The sequence below is a fragment of the Phyllostomus discolor genome, chromosome 13, assembly GCF_004126475.2.
Source record: "Phyllostomus discolor isolate MPI-MPIP mPhyDis1 chromosome 13, mPhyDis1.pri.v3, whole genome shotgun sequence".
Taxonomy (NCBI): Eukaryota; Metazoa; Chordata; class Mammalia; order Chiroptera; family Phyllostomidae; genus Phyllostomus; species Phyllostomus discolor.
The window spans coordinates 58,030,601-58,055,766 of NC_040915.2; the positions used below are offsets into that span (position 1 = coordinate 58,030,601).

Genomic DNA, 25,166 nt, shown 5'->3' on the forward strand with positions numbered 1-25,166 from the left:
TGGTTGGTGTAGCTCGGTGGACTGAGTGCTGGCCCACGAACCAAAATGTCGCTAGTTCAATTCCCGGTCAGGGCACATGCCTGGGTTGCAGGCTGATTGATGTGTCTCTCACACATCGATGTTTCTATCTCTCTTTCTCCCTCCTTTCCTCTCTCTCTCTACAAATAAATAAATAAATAAAATATTTGGTGGGGGCGGGGAGAGAAAGGCATATCTAAAAGGCAATTTAATTGTAGTCTCCCAAGTTACCCATCAATTTCCTGCATCATCCTTGGGAAGAAAGTGTAACAACATATGATGAAAATTTCTACTGTATTTTAAAGATTTGGGGGGGGTAGTAATTTCTCTGTTATCTTTCTCCTAAACAAATCCCATTAGCTATTTCTACTTAAATATGTTCCAGACTCATAATCTTAAGGTGGCACCAATTAAACACTCATGTATTAAAAGAGCTTTTCCCTTTTGTGGTCTAGTATCTGCCAAAAGGTTTCTTCCCAACTACATCTAAAAGAGTGGAAGGAACTAGAATTTACTGAATAAGTGTCCCTAAGAGACTGACCTTTGATGTGTACACTTGATCTTCAATACTAAAAGTAACCCTGCCCTGGCTGGTGTGGCTCAGTGGGCTGAGTGCCAGCCCGAGAACCAAAGGGTCACTGGTTCGATTCCCAGTCAGGGCACACGCCTGGGCTGCAGGCCATGTCCCCAGATGTCCCCAGTAGGGGGCATGAGAGAGGTAACCATACATTGATGTTTCTCTCCCTCTTTCTCCTTCCCTTCCTCTCTCTCTAAAAATAAATAAAATCTAAACAACAGTAACCCTTAGAGTTATGAAATAGGCACTGCCTTCATCTTACAAAGAAATAAGCCCACCCGTTGAGAGTTTTATCAAGTATCCTTTTACTAAGCAGTAGCCCTGAAACTAAAAACCCAGTCAAGCCTGCCTGGCTCTTCACTGCTTCTCCCCAAGACCACCAGCGAGGGCTACCCACCTCAGAGCCAGGTTACTGCCCTGAAAACGACTAACAGTGCCCCCACTCTGCACCAGGCACCTCTCACACATTAGCTTTGCCACTCAGTTTAACAAGGGAAACACCTAACCTTATCTCACAGCTGAGGAAACAGTTTGGGAAAAGCCAAGTCACAATCAAAAGACCCAGGAGGGACTAACACCATGGTGAAAAAGGTGAGCCCTGAAGCACAAAAGCATCTTGTTGCCCTGACTGGTATGGCTCAGTTAGTTGGGCATCGTCCTACAAGTTGAAAGGATTCTCAGTCAGGAAGCATGCGAGAAACAGCTGATGGATGTTGCTCTCTTACATTGATATTTCTCTCTCTCTCTCTCTCTCTCTCTCTCCCTCTCTCTCTCTCTCTCTCCCTCCCTCCTTCCCCTCTCTCTAAAAATAAAATCTAAAAAAAAAAAAGCATCTCATTCAATTCCCAAGTTCACTATTTCCTTAGTGTCCACAGACGAATCACTTCAGGCCCCTGTGCCTCCAATTACTCATCTATGAGATGGGCATAAAAGCACCTACCTCCCAGCGTTGTTGGAAGAATGATTATATAAACAAAATGCTTACCACTCTGTCTAGTACACAGTGTGTGCTCGATAAACGAGACCCTTCATTATTTCTACATCATGTTTATCTCTGGGGAACCCTTTTGTGTACACAGAGCTCTTAACAAGGTATCGTGAGACTTTTCTGTTAGCACTGCAGGCAGAACAAGATGAAGAGAGTACAATATACCCCTAGTAAATTCCCACTTAGGAAGCAGTTTCAAAATCAGGCTGCAACTTTAAGAACTTGCTACATCCTAGTAACTGGTACCCATTCCTAAGTGTATAATTAAGTCAATTATAAGCACATCTCATTTAGAACAGTGAGCTTCCCTCCCAAAGCTTTTGCTGACCTTCCTTCACAGAGGTTGTCCGTCGCCTTGTTCTTTTTCTCCCCTTGTGATCTTCTTCCAGTATCTTATCATCAAAGCCAGTCAGCTCAATGGTTTCAGACTGACTTGTGGGTCCAGCTGAGAACCATTCTGGTTCTTCTTCTGTGTAGGAATCGTTTCTTCTACGCTCACCAAAGACACGCTTACTATCCCCAAACTCCCTCTGGAAAAGTACATAATGCAAGATAAAACAGTAAGATTCTAGTTAAGGCATTTCTACTTTAGTCAAGGCCTTGATGAATTAAGTAATGCTCGACAGTGCAATGAAGGTGTTATGCTGTAGACTTAAAGGCCCTCTCTGTCCTCATCCAGCTGTATCCCTCCCTATCTGGCTTAAGAATGGGCCGCCTTCACCCAGTATCTCAAAGTAACCTGGTACAAATGAAGTAACTATTCAGTCCCAAAGTACATGAGGTGCCAAATAATCTAGAAGACAAACCCTGAAACGCTTGTCCTTGTAGTCCCTCTCTCGGTCTCTCTCTCTCAAGTCCCGCAGGTCCTTATCGCTAAGACGGTGATCCTTCTCAAAAGCCCTAGCAGAGATTATCCTCCCACTGCCAATTCTTCGTCCTCCAATCAGCCGAAGCCCATCACTGTCTTTCTCCAATGGGCTCCCCGAACGCCGGGAGCTAACAGCAGCTGTCACGTGGCAGCCTCCTCCAAAGCTTCGCCTCTGTGGGCTGAGAACGACATCTAAGTCATCTTCTTTTATGCGCTCTCGTGGATCTGGAAAGATGCCAGAAATAGAAAGTTAGGCAAATCAGCAAGGGCCTTTTCCTTCTCTAGATGGTATGTCCATGACTGGTGGTGGTGGGGTTACTGGAAAAGAGTCACAGTACACCAGTTAGAATAATGTGTACATCACATACTTAAATAAGACTGAGCCTTTTGCTTTTGTCGACTAATAAACTACAGGTTTCAATATTTGAAAAAATAACTACTTAAAAAGTTAGAAGTGTCTCTTCAACAGATGGCACTGAACAGCTGGATATCCATATACAAACAAATGAACTTGAATCCATACCTGGTCACACATACAAAAAATTCAAAAGAGATCACAGATCTAAATGTAAAACCTGAAATTACAAAACTTCTAGAAGAAAATACAGGGGGAAATCTTTGTGACTGGGTTAAGCAAAGTTTTCTTAGGCATGACACCATGAGCACAATCCTTTTTAAAAAATGATAAACTGGGCTTGATCAAAATTTTAAACTTCTGCTCATTGACAGGTACAGTTGGTCCTCTCATAATGCTGTCGACAGGCTCTGCAAGTTCAGGTGAAACAACGTACAACGAAACCAGTTTTACCGGAGGCTCCGTGACATACACAAGGGTTAAGTTCCTATGGCAGTTCATCAATGTTATAATGAAACAACACTGAACAAAAACGTTATTCAAGAACCCGGCCTACTAGTCAAAGAATGCAAAAACAAGCCGCAGCCTGGGAGAAAATATTTCAAAACATGTATCTGATAAAAGACCTGTATCCAGTACATATAAAAACTCTGAAACTCAGAAAACAGTCCAATAAAAAAATGGACAAATGGTTTGAAGAGACGCTTCACCAAAGATGATATATTAGATGGCAAAATATGAATATGAAAAGATACTCAATTTCATTAGTCATCAGTGAAGTGCAAATGAAACTATAATGCGATACCATCACACATCTATTAGGATGGCGGAAACAAAGACTGACAGTGCTCACCCTGCCCCCACCACTTCCTCCCAGCCCTTACCATTGCCCTGCTCTCTCCTAAGCTCCAAGGGCCCTTCTTCTGTCTTTGTAACTGTTTCCTGGGCCTGCGCAGCCCAGCTGCCTCACTTCTACTACCTCTGTAGCTTTCTAAAGAAACTTTCTCTTATAACTTGGGAAAAAAAGGACTGACCACTCCAAGTGCTGACAAGGATGTGGAGCAAGTGGAATTCTCATACAGTGCTGTAAAATGGTATAACCACTTCCCAAAACAGGTTGGCAGTTTCTCAAAGCATTAAACACATCTACTGTAGGACCCAGCCGTTCTACTTTAAGCTACTTACCCAAAAGATAAGAAAGCGTATGTTCCCACGGACACTTGTACATGAACGTTCATAGTTAAAAACTGAAAACAACCCAAATGTCCATCAATAGATAAATGAACTGTGGCAAATAAATACAATAAACTACTACTAGGCAATAAAAAGGGAGAAATTATTTACATACCCAATAACATATATGAATCTTAACGATTCTGAGTGAAAGAAGCTACCCAAATATGAGGGGGTCCCTGTAAGAAATCTAAAATTATCTTCTGGAGGGTGGGCCCTTGTAGTACAGGCTTCCACTGCCAGCTGAGTGCTCTAGGAACCCATCTGTATCAGTAAACCAGCTGCTGTTGTTGTGAGAGGCTGCATTTGGCTTCAGCATATTTTTTTTTTTTTGCAGACTCAACACGTTTGTCCATTTCATAATGGCAATTTACCAGACCACCTGCCCACAGTTCTGAGTGTTCAGCAGTTTTTGACCAAAAACAACTAACCCTCATGCTCCACCCTCCCTATTCACCCAATCTTGCCATGACCAACTTTTTTTTTTGTTTCCCCGGATGAAGAAAAGTCCTCAAAGAAAAAGGATTTGTCAATGTGGAAGAGGTGAAACAAAAAATGGTGGAAGCACTAAAAGGCATCAAAATTGACAAGTTCAAAAACTGTTTTGAGCAGTGGGAAAAAATGTCACAATAGGTGTATCACATCAAATGGAGTATTTCAAGGGTGAATAAAGTTTAAACAATACACATTTTTTTTATTTTTAAAGACTTTATTTATTTTTAGAGAGATGGGAAGGGAGGAAGAGAGGGAGAGAAATCAATGTATGGTTGCCTCTCATGCGCCCCCAACTGGGGACCTGGCCTGTAACCCAGACATGTGCTCTGACTGGGAATCCAACAAGCAATCCTTTGGTTTTCGGATCAGCATTCAATCCACTGAGCCACACCAACCAGGACTTAAATACATAATTTTCTATAAATCAATTCTGGGGTTTTTTTGGGTCCCCCCCTCTTAGTGTGTGCTAATTCCACTTATATTAAATTCTTGGAAATGTAAACTAAAGTACAGTGACAAAAAGTGATCAGTGCCAGTTGGGGACAATTTTAAGGAAGGGATTCATAGCGGTACTAGGGAACTTTTGGGGGGGATGATGGAAATGCTTACTACACTTTGATTGCAGTAATGGTTTCACAGGTATATACTATGTTAAACCCTCAAATAGTACACTTTATGTTCAGTCTATTGTATAAGTATTTCTCAATCAAGGTGTAAGAAAAATAAACATGTCAACACACACAAAAGTTCCTCCTAGAAAAACCAGAAAACCGAAGATAAATCTAAGTGAGAAAAACCTTTTAGTCCTCTCACCAGAAATAGTTCCTAAAACAGGTTGGTGTGTACTTTCCCAGAACTTCCATGTAGTAGTGTCTCGGTTTTTTCCAACAGAAGATATAATATGGGCAGTTTATATAACCTAGTAAACACATCTCCAACATGTTTTTAACAGATAAACCATTAACATTCACACATACTGAAACTCATTTCTACTGTTGGGACATTTACGTTGCGTCTATGTTTTCGTCATTTAAATAAGGTCTGCGGCACATCTTTAGTGATTTGGTTAGGATAAATTCTTGGTTTGAGGGGCATATCTGCACTGAGTGTACTGATAGATCCTGTGTAGAAGGGTCTTAGAGCTCCAACTAGGGTCACTCCTATTTTTTTTTTTTTTGCTTGATTCCAAATGTTTTATGATGGGTCTTCTTCTCGAAAGGAATTCCTCTTGCAATAAGTTCCTTGACTAGTTTTTATATTGCCAGGTCTCCAGTTCACGCTTCAATATCTATTCTAGTTTAAAGGGGTAAAGGTGTGGAAGATCAAACTTTACTCCAGTCTCAAACCATATCTAAACCCTGTATCCAGATCATAATCCATTACAAACCAAGAACTGCCAGAACTGATTTATGCCTGAGGACTAGTCTCATATGAGACTAGGCATAACCAGATTTCCAGCATAGCCTGAAGCTCCCTATCACAGCTAACTCAGTAATCCACGACATGAAAGGCATCAGTCCTTTTCATTCGAAAGCACATAGCCTGATCTGTCCACTTTCCACTGCTATACATGAAGGCTATGATCTTACTCTGCTAATTAGGAAAAATAATCCAATAGGTAAGTCAGTTTCCCAATAATGACACTTTCCCTCAATGCACAAAACACTCACAGCTAAGAATGAAGCCAGCAGCAATGAACAGTTTCCAAAACTGCTGCCCCCACTTCCAAGTGACTGTGTGCTCACCTACTATCCTGCGCACCAGGGAAGGCCGGTCTGGATCCAACTCTTTTTTCACACTTTCCACTGGAGAGCTTCTCCCTGAAGCTGGGTAAAGAGAGGCGTGCCACTTCTCAGGGTCCCAGACGCCATCACTACAAGTCAAAGGGTACTGAGAGTTAGCACTTACACACGGAGTCTAATTTCTGATCTTCCTTAAGTAGTAAGTTATGAAAATCCCTTTCCAATATAATATGTCATGGCTGCTATCAGAAATGGTTATCTCCTTTTAGACAGAAACAAAAACAGTTCAGTAATACTTTGTTGTTATTCACGTAACACCAGCAGTCACTTGGAAATTAGTGGTCTGTGCGTAAACGAAACAATCGGGTCACAAACTTTGGGGTGCATATGGATTACATTAACTATGCCTGTCCTACACAAAGAATATGTCTCCATAAATGCGATTACTCAGTTTATTAAATAAAGATTAGTATAAGGGAGAAAAAACTCTCTTAATTCTCTCACTAGATAAAAATTGAATGCATGGTGTGTATTTTTTCAAATTTCTATGCATAATCTCAGTTTTCCCCACAAGCTCTTAAGAGCCTAAAATGTGTGGTTTCAGCTTTATTTTGTAACTCTTTCCCTAATGATGGGGTGGCAGGTATGCAGAACAGCTTTGGAGCCCAGTGATCTGGGGCTGAATTCCAGCTCTGCCACCAACACCAGGGACATCCTGGACAAGTTACTGAGCTATATGTCCTTTATTCTTCTGCAGAAAGGACTTACCCAACCCCAGATGAGACCAAAACAACACAATTCTTTTTCTTAAATTTATTGATTTTGAGAGAGAGGGAAAAAGAGGGAGGGAAGGATGCAGAGAAGGACAGGGGAGGGAGGAGAAAAGGGGGGGGAGAGGGGGAGGGAGGAAGGGAGGGAGGGAGAGACATTGATTTCTTGTCCCACTTATTTATACATTCATTGGTTGATTCTTGTTTGTGCCCTGACCAGGGATCGAACCTACAACCTTGGTGTGTTTGTATGAAGCCCTAAGCATCTGCTACCTGCCCAGGGCAACAATACAATTTTTAATTTACCAAGTTTGTAACAAGAAATTGACAAGAAGCAGCAACCTTCTTTCCCTGCTGCAATACCTGTCGTATTTTTCAGAGAGGCATGAAGGCCTTTGTTTGGAATGAGGGTGTTCTTTTATATCCAAGAGCTCCTCCTACAAAGAGAAATCAAACAGTGACTTTGAATAAGATTTCACATACTTATTTTTTTTTTTTTAGTAATTGAGTGTCCATGTTAAGTATTTCATACAGTTCCTGTTTATACTTATTTCAGAAAGGCCTGGAGTAAGTTCAAGATTCTTAGAAGAAGCTCAAGCAAAATTGGCAAATAACTTAATAGTGATCAGTTTCTTGCTAAGACACATTCTCACATAAATCGCTGTCCAATAATACATTCCATAACAATGATTGCTCATCAAGGCATGGAAGCATCAGGCACACATAAAACCTCCAGCTAATGTTACTACTCTAAAACATATTAGGTGCCAATTTATAAGGAGACAGATTTTTTTTTAATGTAAAGTTGCAAGAAAAAAAAAAAGCACCAAAAACATCCATATAGCATTTATGTGACTTGCCTGTTAACATTTTTCCCTATTTGCTTCAGCATTCAGACTCTTCATATGTAACTTTTTTAAAGCATTTAAGGTATAATTGCACGATGTCACGTTCCTTTACCTTTAAGTCTATTTCAGTGTCTATTTCCTAAGAATAAGGATATTCTTTCACAGCCTCTCTCATCTGGTTCCATTAGAGAATTAAGCCCTACAGAAAATTATTTGAATGACTATTTTTTCCATTCTCCCAAGGAATACACTCGGCCAATTATCATTTTAGATGCACAGGAGAGAAAAAATCTGTTATATACAATGGATGCCTTAGGGCATTAGGGCTTATTTCTGCAGAACATGGTTAAGAAGAGCTGTCAGTTTTATATGACCAGTTATCAATAATATTTTTATTTAGCCTACCCCTCTGGGTCCCAATTTTGTCAACTGACCCAATAATGTCCTTTATATTACTTTTTTTTTTAGCCTTCAGTACAGGATCCAGTCTAGAATCAGACAGTGATTGCCATGTCCCTTCAGCCTCTAATCTGGAACATTTCTGCAACTGCTTCTGTCTTTTGTGGAAGTCTACTTTTATTTTCTTTAAAGAGAACATTATTCACTATGGATTTGTCTGTTTTCTTGTGATTCGATTGAAACTGAGGATCCCTGGAGCAGAATACTAACATAAAGGACGTGTCCATCTCAAAGCACTGCCTGGGGACGCCCATGGTGTCCTCTGCCCCTCATCAGTGATGTTAATGTTGACCACTTGGTCCAGGTGCTCTCCAGTTTCTCTGCTCTTCAGTTACTACTTTCCCCTTTGTGATTAGTATGCAATCTATGGGTGACACTTTAAAATCACCCAGATATCCTGGTCTTCATCGAAAATTCCACCTAAATTTAGCATCTGTTGATGGTTCTTGCCCTAACCAATCTTGATTTTTCAACTCTAGGCCTCTCTCCATATTTACCAGCCAGCACACGGCAGTCCGCTCTGAACACAAACCCTCCCTTCTCCCTTCTTTATTTTCCTACTTATTGGCATGGGCTCACAGATTCCTAGTTTTTCCAATGGTCTATAATTTATTAATGTCTTAATTATTTCGGTGCTCAAATTGTGAGCCTCTTCAAGCTGGCTCCTGTGTCCTTTTGATATGTGCCATCATTAAAAAACAAACACACAAACAAGAAAACCAAACACTTCCTTACTTTCTGTCTTGTACCTATCCTGTCCTAGCCCTAGAGCCAGCCATTCCTCTAAGAAATCCTAGTTCATCTAAGTGGGGAATGTGCAAGAAACCAAGGTCTGGGTACTGGGTATCCTTGTTTGCTTCTTGGCTCTTTTAGCAGAATGTACATTTATAAATACACTATATATACACTAACACACACATTTGCTCACATACATAAAAACCACTGCCTCCTTCTTACACACATTTTAACACTTTCACAAAAACGTAAAAAAAAAAATGAACCCCCAAACTCTCAGCACCAGTAAAATGCTACAACTGCCTTGTAGAAAAGCACATGCCCCTATCACAGGCCCCACTGCTGCTCTGATCACTGCTTCCCACACCTTGAGGTAAATATGGAGGGACAGATTCACTCTCTCAGTCTATAGGAATTACTGCACATAAGCATGCAATGAATTCACCGAGTGTCTTCAGATGTGTGAAGTATCTAAATCAGGGGTGCCCAACCTCCCTTCTCTCCTTCTGTCAGTGGGCACTGCTCGCATTACCGCCTGAGCTCTGTGTCCGGTCTCCCCCTCCCCAAACCCAGTTTGTGGAAAAAAACAAAAAACAAAAACCACAAAAAGCTGTCTTTCAAGAAACCAGTCCCTAGTGCCAAAAAGGTTGGGGATGGCTGATCTAAATGTTTTCTCTATGATAGCAAAATACACTAGGACCAGATGCGTTTTTAGTTTTAAAATCAGAATATTAGGCATTTGCACTTATTTATGAATTATTTATGAATTATGTATTTTTTATAGAAATACCTGGGGAAATTGAGAAGTTTCAGATAATCTGAATTCCAAATACAAGAAAATGTCTAGATACTGCTTTAAATTCTGAAAAAAACTGTCAAAGCACTGATACACCACCTGCAAAGAACCAGTAAAGACTGGAGTCCCAAGAAATCTTCAGGGCAAACACAATGGCAAAGATGGAAGGGTGATGCATACTGGAGGGCAAATGGACCAATAGTAGTTATGATGACAGCATATATGGAAATATAGAAATCCCAAGGACACAAGTGTTTAAAACATTTCCCAGTAGAAACAGGAAGGACCTTGAAATATACAGGAAACACACACATATACTACAGGAAAAAAGATTACACAGCAATTTTCTGCTATTAGAAGCAACACCAAAATTGTTATATATTCCCTTACTCCACCACCCTCAAATCCAAATATTAAACTAAGAACCCTAACATACTCTTAAACAAAGGGCAGTATATTTCATACTTAAGTACGCATATTCTCAGTATACCAAAGTTTCTAAACAATGAGGCTGTGTTTGAAACTTTTAACCCCAAAAGGTAATAGGAAGCCCAAGTGGTAGGTGTTCTCTGTTAGTACTACAGCTACTGCTGAAACTCTAATGATTTTATCTATTTACAAGTCAACTGGGAAAGAGTAACATTTCAATGCAGCCACAAAAACGTGGGAGGAGTAAATGTTCTATTTGTGGGGATCAAAAAAATTTTTTTGAAAAGGTAACAAATAGTCTTAAAAAAGGGAAAACCAGGAGATTAAGGAGCTGGGACAACTAAATGCAACAGTATCCTGGATGGAATCCTGGAACAGAAAAGGGGCATTAGTTTAAAGCTAAGAAGATGTAAACAAAGTATGGATTTCAATTAATAACAATGTGTCAACATTGTTAATTGTAATAAATGTACCACACTAATGTAAGCTTTAATAATAAGGAAAACTGGGAAGAGTTTAGGAACTCTGTATTTTCTCAGTTTTTCTGTAAATCTAAAAATGTTCTTAAAAATAAAGTTTATTGCTACCTCACACCACATTCAAAAATTGACTCAAAGTGTGTCAAAGGTATAAATATAAGAGCTTTAACTATAAATTTCTTAGAAAAAACATAGTAAATCTCTGTGATCTTACATTAAGAAATGTTTCTTAACTATGGCACTGAAAGCATAAGCAAAGGAAAAAGTAAGTTGGACTTCAAATTTAGAAACTTTTATGTTTCACATAACTATTAAGAAAGTGAAAAGAATCCTGACTGCATATGTGGCTCAGTGGGTTCACATCATCTCACAAATCTAAAGGTCACTGGTTCGATTCCTGGTCAGGCCACATGTCTGGGATGCAGGTCAGGTCCTTGGTTGGGGGTGATCGGTGTTTCTCTCTCCCTCTTTCTCCCTCCCTTCCCCCATCCCTAAAAATAAATAAATAAAATCTGTAAAAAACAAAACGAAACAAAACATTAAGCCCTGGATGGTGTGTCTCAGTGGACTGAGTGTCGGCCTGCGAACCAAAGGGTTGCCTATTCAGTTCCCAGTCAGGGTTCATGCCTGGGTTGTGGGCCAGGTCCCCGGTTGGGGGCATGCAAGAGGCAACCACACATTGATGTTTCTCTCTCTCTCTCTCTCTTCCCCCTCCCTTTCCCTCTGTCTAAAAATAAATAAATAAAAATTTTTAAAAATTGAACAGACAACCCCTAAAACAAGAAAAAATATTTACAAATCATGTATGGTAGTCTCCCCTTATCCACAGTTTCAGTCTGAAAATATTACATAGAAAATTCAAGAAATAAAAAATTCTAAGTTTTAAATCATGCACCACTCTGAGTAGCATGACAAAAACCTCATGTCATCCCACTGCATCCTACCTGGAACAGGAAAGTCAAACATCCACACTGTTCGTACAGCATAATAAAATATTTTGAGAGAAACCACATTACATAACTTATTATAGCATATTGCTATAATTAGTGTGTTTTATTATTACCGTTAATCTTTTACTATGCCTAATTTATAAATTAAACTTTGTCACAGGTATGTATGCATAGGAAAAAAACCACAGTATATTTAGGGTTCTGTGCTATCCATGGTTTCAGGCATCCACTGGAGGTATAGTAGTATTCCCCACAGATAAAGGGAACTACTGTGTCTGATAAGGGTCTAGTACCCACAATATATAAGGAACTTACACAACTCAACAAAAAGACAACCCAATTTAAAAATAGGTAAAAGATTTCACCAGATTTTTCTCCAAAGAACATATATACACCCATGGCCAACAATCACATGAAAGATGTTCGACATCAATAGTCATTAGGGAAATTCAAGTGAAAACCACAGTGAGCTACCACCTCATGTCTGTTAGGATGGCTCTTAAAAACACAAGACAAAACAAAACAAAAAAACTAGAAAGTATGAACAACAATTAAAATAAACAACAACAAAAACTAGAAAGTACTGGCAAGGATATGGGGAAACTGGAATTCTAACATTGCTGATGGAAATATAAAATGGTGCAGCTGCTGTACAAAACAGTGACAGTTCCTTAAACTGTTCAACACAGCTACTATACAACCCAGAAATTCCTCTCCTAGGTGTATATCAAAGAGAAATGAAAAATTACGTCCTCACAAAAACTTGGACAAAAATGCTCATAGGAGCCATTTTTCTCAATAGCCAAAATGTACAAACAACCCACGTGTTGTTTCCACCCAACCAAGGATGGATAAACAAAATGTGGTAAACCCACACGGTGAATTATCATTTGGCAATAGAAAGGAATAAAGTACTGCTCTGACTGGTGTGACTCAGTTGGCTGGGTGACGCCTCCCAACACAAAAGGTCACTGGTTAGATTCCAGGTCAAGGCACATGCCTGAGCTGTGGGTTCCATCCGAGGTTGGGGTGCGGTCCTAGGTTGGGGTATGTACCAGAGGCAACCAATTGATGCCCTTTTTCCCATCCCACTCTCTAAATAAATATAGTATCTAAAGAAAAAAAAAAGAGGAAAGTACTGATACATTTTATAACCTGATCCTTGAAACATTAAGTGAAAGAAGCCAGACACAAAAGGCCACATATTGTATGATTCTAAAAGTAAATCCACAGACTCAGGAAAATGTCAGGGGCTGGGAAAACGGGGTAGTGAGGAGTGAGTGCTGCTAGACACAGAGTTTCTACCTGGGGTGATGGAAATATTCTGGAATTGTACAGTGGTGAGGGTTGCACAACTGTGAATCTACTAAAAACCACTGAATGGTGTACCTTAAAAGGGGTGAATTTTATATCCGTGAATTACATCTCAATCAAAATATTTGTAAGTAAATAAAACTGATAGATTCAGTTACCAGAAGATGTTTTAATTTCTCTTCTTATAGACTTATTGCTCTAACACAGATAACATCAATTATTCTCAGACACAACAGTTGCTCAGGTTGGTAAAAATGTTTTAAACTTTCCCTCCCATATATTCCAGTTTTCTCTGTTGACTTTATATGCTTGGCATATACCAGCTGTGAATACTCAAGTGACTGACTATACAAAGGCCTGTAGGGGCACAAGACAGCAGTGAGCCAGCTGCATGCTGGCATTAACTGCCAGCAGAACCATTTGTGGCAGGTACTCCTCTAAGTGTAACAGCTAAACACACCTCTCTGTACAGAGGAGGAAGAACCACTTTCTTTAATAACAGACTGAGAACTGGGAAAAAGCAATTCTTGGATTGTAAAATTGGCTGGGAATAACTTTAAACATTTAGGTAAAACTATACTTACAGTTCCTGAGAGCAGAGCATCTCAAACCAGTCTCATGGCCTCAAGGAAACAAACAACATACAAAATCATGCATTTCTGCAGTAAGTACTATATCTTCAAAAGATCTTCGATAGAGGTTAAGAAGTAATGCTTTAAACTGATCAGGTTTCTTAAAATGTGACCCAAGGTCCACCTGGGCTTTCAGGGAAAAATGAGAGAGATCCTCTTCATGGGGGTTAGAGGGCTGAATCTGCTGGCAAAGTCTTAAGGTGCACAAGATAGAATGTCAGCCTAAGAGGATCCCCCAGAAACCAAGAGCTAAGTTAATACAAAGTTTGTTTGTTTTTTTCCGAACTATCTACCGAACATATCCTGTGTGCCAGGCTTAGTGTCTTGTATAGGCAAATGACTCTTGTCCCTGGCCCCTCTAGTCTCTCTAGAGAAGTGTTTTTGAACTTGCCATTCTAACAGGAGCCTTAACAACAATTTCCTGGAAAGGAACCCCTTTGGGATATTTAAAACACACACACACACACACACACACACACACATACACAAAACCCTTCAACTTCAGCTAAAGGAAAAAATACTTACAAAGTGCCCACTATGACCTGGAAGTGCTCCCTCCCTATAAATATTTAAGGCGGGAATGTAAGAGTACCCTTTTGTAGAGTCCTAAGGACCCACAGGACTTTACTGATCATGGACAAATTCACTAAAATTATTATCTGGACAAGAAAAGTGTTATCATCTGAGACTTTACTTTTTGCACAGGTTACCAAAACCCCATCAGGCAAGAACAAGCTGCTAATTGCCCAAGAGCCACACACCCAAGAAAGTATGAACCCATTTTCTTAGTTTTAGCAGCCTTCCTTAAAGAAAACAACAAGCCTCCCAAAACAATCTATGTACTTGGGAGTTACTTATATGGACACCCACTTTTAGTGATCAGTATTAAAGAGGAAAGCAAATGAATGTAAGCCCAAAACAACAGTGGTTAAAGTCCTCATGTAGTTCCCTTCTGCAGAAATCCCATGCAGAAGCAGCTACGCATTCTGATGACATTCTGATATTATAAAAGAACTTCACACAAGTTGGTTATAGGAGATAAAAGGGTAAATATTCTTCACTTTTATCTTTAGATTTATCTTTATCTAAATTCAGTTCACAAGAGTAGACAGCTCAATTTTTTATAATGACATAGGTGTCTTTAAAAAAAGAAACACCAAAGTTTTACTTCCTTGTTAATGGTCAAAATCCTCTAGAAGTGACCCCAGTACCTCACCTGTGTGCATGCCTGGCTCTTCCTAAAGGCAGCAAAGGTCCCTGGAATAGCATTTAGGCTGGGGCTGCCTTTGACCTCCCCTCCCAGTCCCTACCCTCTACACATCCACTAGTATTGGACTTGGCACATCAGGCTCTCAGATGATTGCTGACTGACCTGATATTTCATTCTACTGAGTTGCATGACTTTTCTGAAAGAATTAGAAAGCTTTTAAAAATAGATTGCAATGGGGTAATGGCATCCATACATGTTACCCAGGGCAGTGGTGAACTAACACATAGGGGGCGCATGGGATACATCCTACCATTCCCCATCCATGAGGCTTGTTGCTAAAGGGGAATCCTGTGTAACAGTTCTTACAGGAAAGTCAGGATTCAAACTGGATCCTGAAGAGCTGATAAGCAGGATTTAGCACCCGGATTCACCCAAGCATCTAATGGTGACTGATTTATTGCAAAGACATTCTTCTGTTGAAAAAAGGGAATGGAAAAACATTTTAAGTAAACAGGTAGGTTAAATTATTAGAAGGAAGTTTAAGAAAATATTTTTACCACTGTATCTTCAATAGGACTTTCTGGTTTCATATTAAAATGGAGATTGTCACTGTGACATTTAAAAAAACAAGCATCTTGATCTAAAATTGGTATCTAAAAGAGGGCTCTTTTAGTATCTCCCCTTACTCTTTTAGGCCATAAGCAGTTTGTAGCACTTACTGTATGCCAGACACTTTTCTAACACTGAACACGCACTTTCTCATTTATCCCCCACAAGAATCCTTGTAGGAAGACACAATTCCACCTTCATTTTAAGAGGAAAAGGGTAAGATTCAGAGAATCTTAGTATACAGCAGAAGGCCACAGAGGTTAGGTAACTGGTAGAGTGAGACATTCGAAACCGGGCATTGGGGCCAGTGGCTCCTTGCCTCCTCTCCACTGCCTGTCTTGACAGGACAAGGGAAGGCGCATAACCTCTCCCAGCAGCTCTGTCACTCAGTGTTGTGTCTGTTCTTGTCGACTGGGGCCACTGGGAACTCTAAGCTAAACTGCCACCTTGATGGGCAGGCTTTCCCTAAGTGGGCCTCCTCTCACAGCACCCTTTCCTGAATCAAAGACTCTGTTCCTGAATTTCTATGGTAAAGGTTACAATTATAAAATGGGTGGCTCCTTATCTAGCTACAAGTTCCCACCATGACTGAGTAGGAGAGGATACTCATGGGGACAAGGGTCCTGAATCTTAAATTTTCACAATGACTCAGAATTGCAACAGGTAAAAGAGAACAGTTAGAAGACAGTATCTATGGTGCTGCCAGCCAGGCCCCCTCTAAGAATTCCCCAGACAGCTAGGTTTTCTGGACAACTGAAGTATTAAGATTATATAATGACTTTTCAAACCATAATTCTGACTTCTCTAATATAAACAGGCTTCCCTACTTTTACATTAGCTCAAGAAGTTTGCAGTCAAGTGTGGCACTGAAATGCCACCTGTTACTACTCGACTCAGTTTATGAGAAAAACCTATGAAGTTATCAAACGAGACCTTTGTACAGGAAAAAAACAACCATATGACTACTGACTTCAACCTAGGATTTAAAACGCATTTACTCTTTTCTTCTCAGAAGCTTTACTGACTTCAAATCTCACAACTGATTTTTTCCAAGAAGGCTAGGAAGATTATTCAAGTCAGTCCACTTGAGTTGCTTATCCTTTTTCTTACTGGTTTTAAAGCAAAGACTTAAAAATGGCTCTATCACTGTGATCAACTGCCCATCAGCCACAAATTAGGGTGGCCTCTTTTAAAGGTTGCTACAGAAGCTGATGGCTAAAATGGTGTAAATTCATAACAAATCGAAGCAATGAAGATCACACATGGAATTAAGCTCTGATAATCCAACACCTACTCTTTAGATTTAACATGCATGATTAACACTGGTCAGTATCAAACTGAATGTTTTGAGGGTCCTCTGCTTTTATTTTGTGTCGCACTGGCAGACGGCAGCATTTAATGAGTCCATGGCAAGACACAGGAGCAAAGAAAGAACAGCACTGAGTACGTATACTCCTAGGATCTAAGATCAGCCTGTTCACCTGAAGGAAAAGCACATGGATCCGAATTATGGGACAGTCCAAAGCATTTCTATTTTGTATTTCAAGCAGAAAATGACTTCACTAATAGATAGCAAGCACTATACCTCAAGAACTGGTAAACAAGGGCCTCTGATAAAAAGTTGAATGGGTCCCCAAGTTTTTTCACTAATAAGCATCACTACCTCCTGTTTCCTAAACCAATGGTGTCAAACTTGAATCAGAGTCAGAATTCCCTGGAAGACTTGTTAAATGTAGATTTGATTCATTATCTCTGGGAACAGGGCCTAAGATGTTCTATTTCTAACAGGTTACCATATGATGTAAATGCAAGTTCAAAGACACAGTGAGAACTACTGTCCAAATCACTTGTAATCCATGACTTTGAGGTGAGACCCCACTCCTACAACCTCCAAAAGTCCTTCAACATAATCCGATCATAGTATAAATGTATTTAAATGCTACCAAAACACAGTAAAGATCTGACCTGGCAAAATGCGCCTCAGTGGTTTATATGTTAAGGGCTCAAATCCCTCAGGGTAACAGGTGCATATGATAAATCCACTTATACCCATCCCCATTAATCATCACCGAGACTTAGGGCTTGGCCTGCAAGTACCCAGTGTGGGTCTAACGTGAGCTTCTCAGATATCCATTGAACACAGTGGATACCAACTGAACCTGAAGGAGCACCTGAGTTGCGTGACAACATCGACACCATGTATCAGGTTCTTCAAGGAATACTAAAGCCTAGCTCCTCAGAGTGTGGTCAGTGGACCAGCAGTATGGGTACCACCTGGGAGCTGGTTAAAAAACAGAATTTTTAAGCCCACCCCTGACCTAACAATCAGAACTCACACTTTAGCAATGTTCACAGGTGATCCCCAGAGACATTACCGTTTGACAAGCAAGCTGGACTAAAGGATGTCCTCACACACAGGGAAACTCTGGGGAACTTTGGTATGTCACTCTAGAAAGCACTTAAGCAAACATCTGGACTCCTCCACTTTCATTAAAAAACCCTCTTGAATTCTGAATGGACTATTAATGTTATCCCACAAGACAACTGAATGCTAAACTGAAAAAAAGAAAAAAAAAAAAAAGAAGCCCTGGCTGGTGTAGCTCAGTGGACTGAATACCGGCCTGTCAGGGCACATGCCTGGGTCCTCATAGAGGGGTGTTCAAGAGGCAATCACACATTGATGATTCTCTCCCTCTCTTTTCCTCTCTAAAAATAAATAAAATCTTAAAAAAAAAAAAAAAGAAAAAAAGAAAGCACTACCCTCAAACTGCCATTAACTAAATCCTCTTGAATAGAAAGTAAGCCTATTTTCAACTAATATTTAGAAAAAATCTAAGTCATTACCCTAAAAAATGCTCTTCTTAAACATTTTAGGCACGCTTATCTAAGTATGAGAATTCTATGGTTGGACTATCAAAAATGGGCAATATTGAGCTTCTTAATCTTTACTATAGATGTGTATACATTCTACCCTAAGAGAGACCAATAATATCTTTCTAAAAATGATTTAATCATAAAGATGAAAATACATTAAGATGAAATAAACATGCTATCCTCAGGTCAGCCTGTGAAAGTGATTCAAAACTCTCTCTGCCATTACTCTATGAGTAGAGTACCGGTCAGAACTTTATTAAAAAAACATCATTTAAAAAAATAGTTTAAGTCACTTTCCTATCATGTAATAAGCTTTTCTTCATTCAGAATTCACCTGTCAACATTTTAGGTAATACATTTAAGTTGTGAAACACTACTCAAGCACTCTCAGGTTTGAGAGGAACCAAACCTGGGAAGACCAAACCTGAATGAAGAAGTAAAATACTTTCTATCAACTCACATGGTTATGCCAAAACAGACTGTGTTAAGATAGTAATTAACCAAGAGCCCTTTTACACCTGAAAACACTTTTTCCTCCCTCCAGTGAGGTTTTGTTTTTAATGCTAAAAATGAGTATTACTCTGGCAGCATTTGACACTCTATCGAGTAGGTAATAGTAGTGGCACCAGTACACAAAAAGGGTCTGACTTTAAAATATTAACCAATCAGTATCTTGAGAAACCAGGTACAATAACCGTATCCGAGTTCTTGATTGGATACACACGAAGAAAACACAGCTATGGACCCAACTAGGACATAATCCTTCCTGTCGACAGTCCTGAGCACATTTTATGCACTCCAGACCAGTGCATCTCAGGGAACCAGAAATGAATTCACAGCTCAATGAGTCCTGTCACCCTCTTCAGAAACATTCAGTAGCCAACAAGATCCTAAAGCAACACCTTCAATAAATATAGGACACTGAGGTGATCTGCACCTCCCTGGAAAAAGATAGATAAATGAGTGTCTAACAATCACAAGTTTTTAGCTATGGGAAATATAACTGAAGTCTTACTTTTTTGAGTCCATGTCCAATGTGTAATGAAAATAAAAAGCAATAAAAAATCTAATTACCCTAGCCAAGCACCTAGAATGCACCAAAGAGCACTCCTTTGGGGTATTCACCTCTTAAGGAAATGTCAAAACAGAGGACACTGGTTTTGTGAGACAACTCAGAGCTGGAATCCTTACTCTACAGCATGTAAGTCAACAACATACCAGATGTTACAGAACATGTGTACCAACATACACTGACCCACAAATTCATATGGGATCTAAGCCAATATTCCCTTCACCTGAAAGCTACTTAGAGGCAAACTCTAGTTTAAACTCCAGGTATTCACACTTTCAGGAAAATAGTTCAAAGCAATGCTCTAGTTAACATTTAGTTTACATAGTGAATCAGAATGAGACTACCTTTAGCTAATGCTAATGAAATACCTACACAATGTTACCAACCTCACTACCTTTATAAAGTAACACTACTTCATTAGTAACAAAGCCTACTTTCGTATAGCGATGGGAGGATTTGGAGGCCAGTTGCTTCTTCAAGTCAAGGAAAGCATTTCCATTTTCTGTATCACCCACACTTCTCCTATCCATGGCTCCTCGGTCTACAATTCTCTGCACCTGAAAGAGAAATCATTACAAAACTGTCATCGAGAACAATAAATTTTCAGAAGTCCCGACTGTTTAAGAAACAAACTTTTCTCTCTTAAAATGCCTACTATTAAAAAGCACAACTTGATCCAACAATTAAGCTATAAACCACAACCCAATTGGAAATAGAACCACTAGTACTTATCTCTTCTAGAAAATAAAGTGCCCTAGACATAAAAAGGGTGAGAAAAGCAGAAGTGGAAGATGCCCCAGTCCTGATTGGATACAGACTTTAGACAGCTTTACTACAAAAAGAAACCAAGATTAGTGGCTGCTGCTACTCGGGGGAACCGTTTCAGACAGTAGTAGGGAAGTTTCCCGGAATGGGGGCAGGTAGGAGTGCGCTTGGGGCCGAAGATCCGGGAAGTCGGGCTGTAGTAAAGTGCCTGTCACTTGCCAATGGACGGCGCCAGCTGCCCCTCGTTATCCGGGGACCAGAGACTGGGGACGGAGCCCGAGCGCCTCTCGCCCAGCCGGCCGCACCTGTGGCCATGTCAGGGGCACCGGCGGTAAGGAAGAGGCGAGCGCCGGCTTTAGCTCTGAAACTCGGCTTCCCTCGGCCGCGACCCCAACCCCCGGCCTCTCGCGCAGGCCCCGGCCCAGCGGCCTCCTTCGGAGGAAGGGCGGGGGTAGTACTCACGAGCGGACACGGGCCGGAGGGAGCGGGGAGACCGAATCCCCCGGCCCGGGCGCTCCGAGCTGGAGCCAGCGCAGGCCCGCCGCCGTCCAGCCCGGCGGCTCGGGCCCGCCAGCCAGCCTGCTCGCCCGCCCGCCACCCTCCTGCCGCCCCGCTGGCCTCGCGTCCCTGCCCGCCCCCCGCGCGCGCCCCGGCGTTCGCGCTCACGCACGCGACCCCAGAAGCAGCGCGCCCGCGCCCCTTCTCCACGGGCCCTGGAGCGCGGCGCCGGGACCCCCACGCCCCCGCCCCCGAGGCCTTACTCCGTGCCTCCGCCGCTCGGCGGCCCTTCACCTAAGCCGCGGCTCCCCTGTCCGCCGCCAGCGCCAGTCCAAGGCTCCTCCGCGCGCGGCCTTCGCTCTAGCCCCCGCCCCCACCCGTTCGGGCTGTCTCTCTTCAGCCGCCGTAACCGCGGCCCAGCCCTCGGTCCCTCCTCCCAGATCCCTCTCCCCCTTAATAACTCCCTCCACGCACCCGGGCCCCAGTAACGCCTTCGCCGCCGCGATCCCGGATGTGAGGTGGCCGCGGCGGTGCCGGGCGGAAAAGAGAAACATCGCCGTTAGCTCCCCGGGCGCCGGCTCGTGGAAGCGCAAGATGGAGGGGAGAAAGAGACGGGGGGATAGGGAGGTGGTGACAGGGTGGAGGAGGCCTGGGTCAGAGTGGCATAAACCCTCCCAGGTGTGTGCAGGCGGTCGTCGTGGGCAGCCCCTGGGAGAAAGCCGCGTTCCCACGCGAGCTTCGGGGCGGGGCGGAACGGGACGGGTGGTGTCCAGAGCCTGCGATCCTTGCACGGTTGCTCTGCAGGGAGGGAAGTGGTGTCCGCGAAGTGGGCCTGGGTCCGCGGCTTCCGGGACGTGGGAGCACTTCGGTCGCCGCATTAGCACAGTTCGCGCCCGCGGAGAGCCGTGGGGCTTAGGCTGTGGTAATGAGTTAGGCGAACCTGGGGTCTTTGAGCCATCCGGGTGTGGGTTCGAAGCTCAGCACTTTTTTATTTGTGGTGTGATCTGGACAAAGCTCTTCTCTGAATTTCGCTCCTTTGTAAAATGGTCTTTCTGTATACATTTCTGAGGAATAAATGAGATTACGTGTTGTTGTATTACCAGGCAAACTTGCCACGATTGCTTTTGATCGAGTTAAAGGCCACTGATAAATTCATTGAAATGTTTTTTCCCGCCCAGAACCTGAAGTCTTGCCCAGGAAGGGGAAGTGCGAATGTGTTTGGGTGAAAATGAGATGGCGAGCGTCAAGCGCTTAGTACCCGGTGCTCGGATCCTAAACCTCAGGGCGTAAAGGGTCTCCCACTATGTGAACAATGAGAGTAACTGCTGCGCGCGGGAGGAGGAGCATTGAGGGAAGGTTGGACTGAGATCACCTGTGCGCCTGCCTTGCAGGATTATCACAGCCTCCTGTTTCTGTCCTGCGGGACCGCCCAGGGTTTGTGTGAAATGATACATAGTTGTGGAAGGACTTGGAGTTTTTCTCTGACTGGGATAGAAGTCTCCGTTTCTTTGAAGGGGCCTACTTTCTTTGAACTTTCATTTGTGAAATCGGGCAGGATATTGAGCGATCACTAAATTTCCTTCCTAAGATTCTTGGCAACAAACGATTGTGAAAACGTTTTCCTTTTCCTCTGTAATACTGAATAAAGTGTTTCTCACATACTGTATTTTCTTTGGCAAGCAAGAGACAGAGGGAAGCATTTGACAATGGGTCGAGTTTGCATCTCAGATCTACCACACCCTACTGGCTGTGCAGAATTAGGCCCTTTCTTTTTCTTTCTCTTTTTTTGTCAATTGTTTAGTTTTTATTTCATAATCATAAAACAACTCTACAATCCAGCTAGACTTGGAAGGGGTAAGGAAAATGTGGATCACAATGAACTGACCAGAACACAAGAGATTGTAGAACGTTCCAAGCAGATGGGGATGAAGGGGTGCTCTCCTAAGCTAAAGACAGAATTGTCTGGTGATTAAGGTAAAACACAAGTCAAATTTATTAGAGTTGTCCACAGTCATCTTGCTGGTTTTACTCTTCCTGGACCCAGAGTGTTCCATGACTACCACAACATCCATGCATCTTTCACCTGGCCAAAGACCACATGCTTGCCATCCAACCACTCTGTCTTGGCAGTGCAGATGAAAAACGGAACCATTTGTTTTGGGTCCCTCATTTGCTGTGGACAAGATACCAAGACCCATACACCTCAGGATGAGATTCTCATGAGATTTCTCCCCACAGATGGACTTGCTGTCACCACCCTGGCACATAAATCCTGGAATAATTCTGTGAAAGCAGGAACGTTTATAATCAGGTCCTTTCTCTTCAGTGCTCAGAGCATGAAAGTTTTCTGCTATCTTTGGAACTTTGTCTGCAAACAGCTGCAAGGAGACCCGGCCTAAGGGCTTGCTGTGGACAGTGATGTCGAAGGACACGATGGGGCTGACCATGGCTGGGTGTGGGAAGCTCTGGGGTTGTGGCATCTGCAAGGTCCATTTATTTATTCTTAGCTTTGGTTTTCTCATCTGTAAAATTGGGAAGATGATAACCCATTCACAGGGCTGTTGTCAAGATTACATAGGATAAGGTGGGTAAAGGCATCATACAACCTACATGAAACCATTTTAAAAAAGCCTATACAGAGGCACATTTTAGGTGAACAAACGATGGTTGTTTTTATTTTTTTAAAAACAAGCTCTTTTTGGAATCCAGGTTTTTCCTAATATTGGCAAAATGGCCTAATCCCCTTGCCATTATGGAGTAGTGGAGAAGGCCTATTTTTTGAAGCTTTTAAATCCTGATCCCTGCTACTTAGTATGAAACCCAAGCTAGTCATTTGACCTTTCTGGTCCTGTTTACTCATCAGTTTAAGATCAAAAAGGGATAGCAGTACCTACTTTTTAAGCTTTTAGTGGGAATTAGAAATATATTAAAAATACTGTTGGTTATTGATTTGTAACAAACCACCCCGAAACTCAGTGGCTTAACTCAACATTTATTTTGTACCCAAATCTGCAATTTCAGCTGGTTTTAACTGGAACAGTTGGTCTGTGCTCCATTCAGAATTAGCTGGGGTGGTGGAAGGCTGGGGGCTAGGATCACCTAATGGCCCACTCACATGTTTGGTGGTTGATGGTGGCAGTCAGCTGGGACCATTGAAACTGTTGGCTGAAACCCTTACACATGGCCTCTCTGTGGCCTGAGCTTCCTCATAAGATGGCGGCTGAATGCTCAGGGCAAGTATCCAGAGAGAACAAAAGAGACAGTTGCTGAATTTTCTAACCTAGCCTCGAGATCACCCAATGTCACCTGTGGCACCTGTTGTGCCACGTGCCACATTCTGTTCTTTAGGTAGGAGTCACTAAGACTGGCCCACGTTCTACAAGAGGGGGGGACTCAAGGAGAGTGTCAAAAGAATTTGTGAGCATATTTTAAAATTTCCACAAGCCACATGTGGAATTTCCTCAAGGCAATTACGGTAACATTGGCCTGGCCTGGAGCAAATTTGCTAGGTGCTCTGGTCTATCCTAGTTATGATGTACTCTTCCACAAGACTCTTCTTTAATGTCTTATAGAACCTTGGTCTCAATTTATCCTTGTGAAAGAAAACAATTTTATCTAGAAATAAAGGTAATAATTTACTAAAGGAGGGCATCTGTAAATTGCATTTACTGGTGCCATGCAAAATCTAGATGCTTGTGAATACTTGCTTCATTGCAGCATTTTATAAAACTAAATGTATTTATTGAAGAATTATATACACACAGAAAAGTAGACAAATTCTAAGGACTTATGTTTTCACAAGGCAAACTCACTCATGCAACCATGGCCTGGATCAAGGGAAAAATGCTTCAAGAAGCTGTGTTCACACTCCTGAGGCGTTAACTCTCCAAATGCTTCTTGTAGCTTTTCAATCTTATTCTCCTTGGCAGGAATGATAATTTATAATCCTAAGTGCTTCTTTTTGCAACTAATAATGAATTTTCAAATATCAGTATGGGAAATTACTTAGCAGAGTAAGAGAGAGAAATGATTTAATTCTAGTTGCTTACTAAATTTGGAAGATTTTGGTTTTGTTTCAAATTGTTAGTTCAAATTTTGGCCTAACGGGTCTCAAAGGTACAGTTAGTTGGGGAAATGAGCATTCTAAGAACAGTAGAGAAGCGAATGAAAATATTAAAACCTAGAAAATTTGAGAGCAGCCTCATCTCAGAAAGTTGGGATTACACCTCAGCTGTCCTGCACCAACCTAAATGGTTTTTTCCCCCCTATTCAGTTTTTCTTGTTCCAAGGGTAATTCCTAGTTCCAAGAAAATATAAATTTTCATAGTTGTGCCATTATGTACTCAGGTTAAGGACTATTACAAATTGACTAAGGGACTTCTGGAAGACCATAGAGCAAAATATTTGCAGAGCCTCAGTCCCCTTCTGGCTCTTTAGGTCTGATTTTATA

General features: G+C 41.7%; 1 protein-coding gene and 1 long non-coding RNA gene across 7 annotated transcripts in view; one reads left to right on the forward strand and one right to left on the reverse strand.

Moving 5' to 3' along the window:
• Positions 1–21,113, reverse strand: part of EIF4ENIF1 (eukaryotic translation initiation factor 4E nuclear import factor 1) — a 43,411-nt gene extending 22,298 nt beyond the window's left edge. For 2 of the 6 annotated variants that reach the window (XM_028527151.2, XM_036013695.1), the window contains exons 1-6: positions 20,980–21,113; positions 19,888–20,010; positions 7,410–7,483; positions 6,280–6,407; positions 2,390–2,676; positions 1,912–2,113 (exon numbers count right to left, since the gene is read on the reverse strand). In XM_028527151.2, the coding sequence (XP_028382952.1) occupies positions 1,912–2,113; positions 2,390–2,676; positions 6,280–6,407; positions 7,410–7,483; positions 19,888–19,983 (787 nt within the window). In that variant the 5' untranslated portion in view covers positions 19,984–20,010; positions 20,980–21,113. Of the gene's footprint in view, positions 1–1,911; positions 2,114–2,389; positions 2,677–6,279; positions 6,408–7,409; positions 7,484–19,887; positions 20,011–20,437; positions 20,618–20,680; positions 20,816–20,979 lie in introns of those variants that run through there. The other 4 variants (XM_028527150.2, XM_028527149.2, XM_028527153.2 and 1 more) reach the window with 4 other exon arrangements.
• Positions 21,114–21,149: 36 nt separating this feature from the next.
• LOC118497846 lies at positions 21,150–23,576 on the forward strand. Its single transcript, XR_004900354.1, has 2 exons — positions 21,150–21,394; positions 22,955–23,576. It is a non-coding gene; the product is annotated as an uncharacterized LOC118497846 (long non-coding RNA).
• Positions 23,577–25,166: the final 1,590 nt, after the last annotated feature.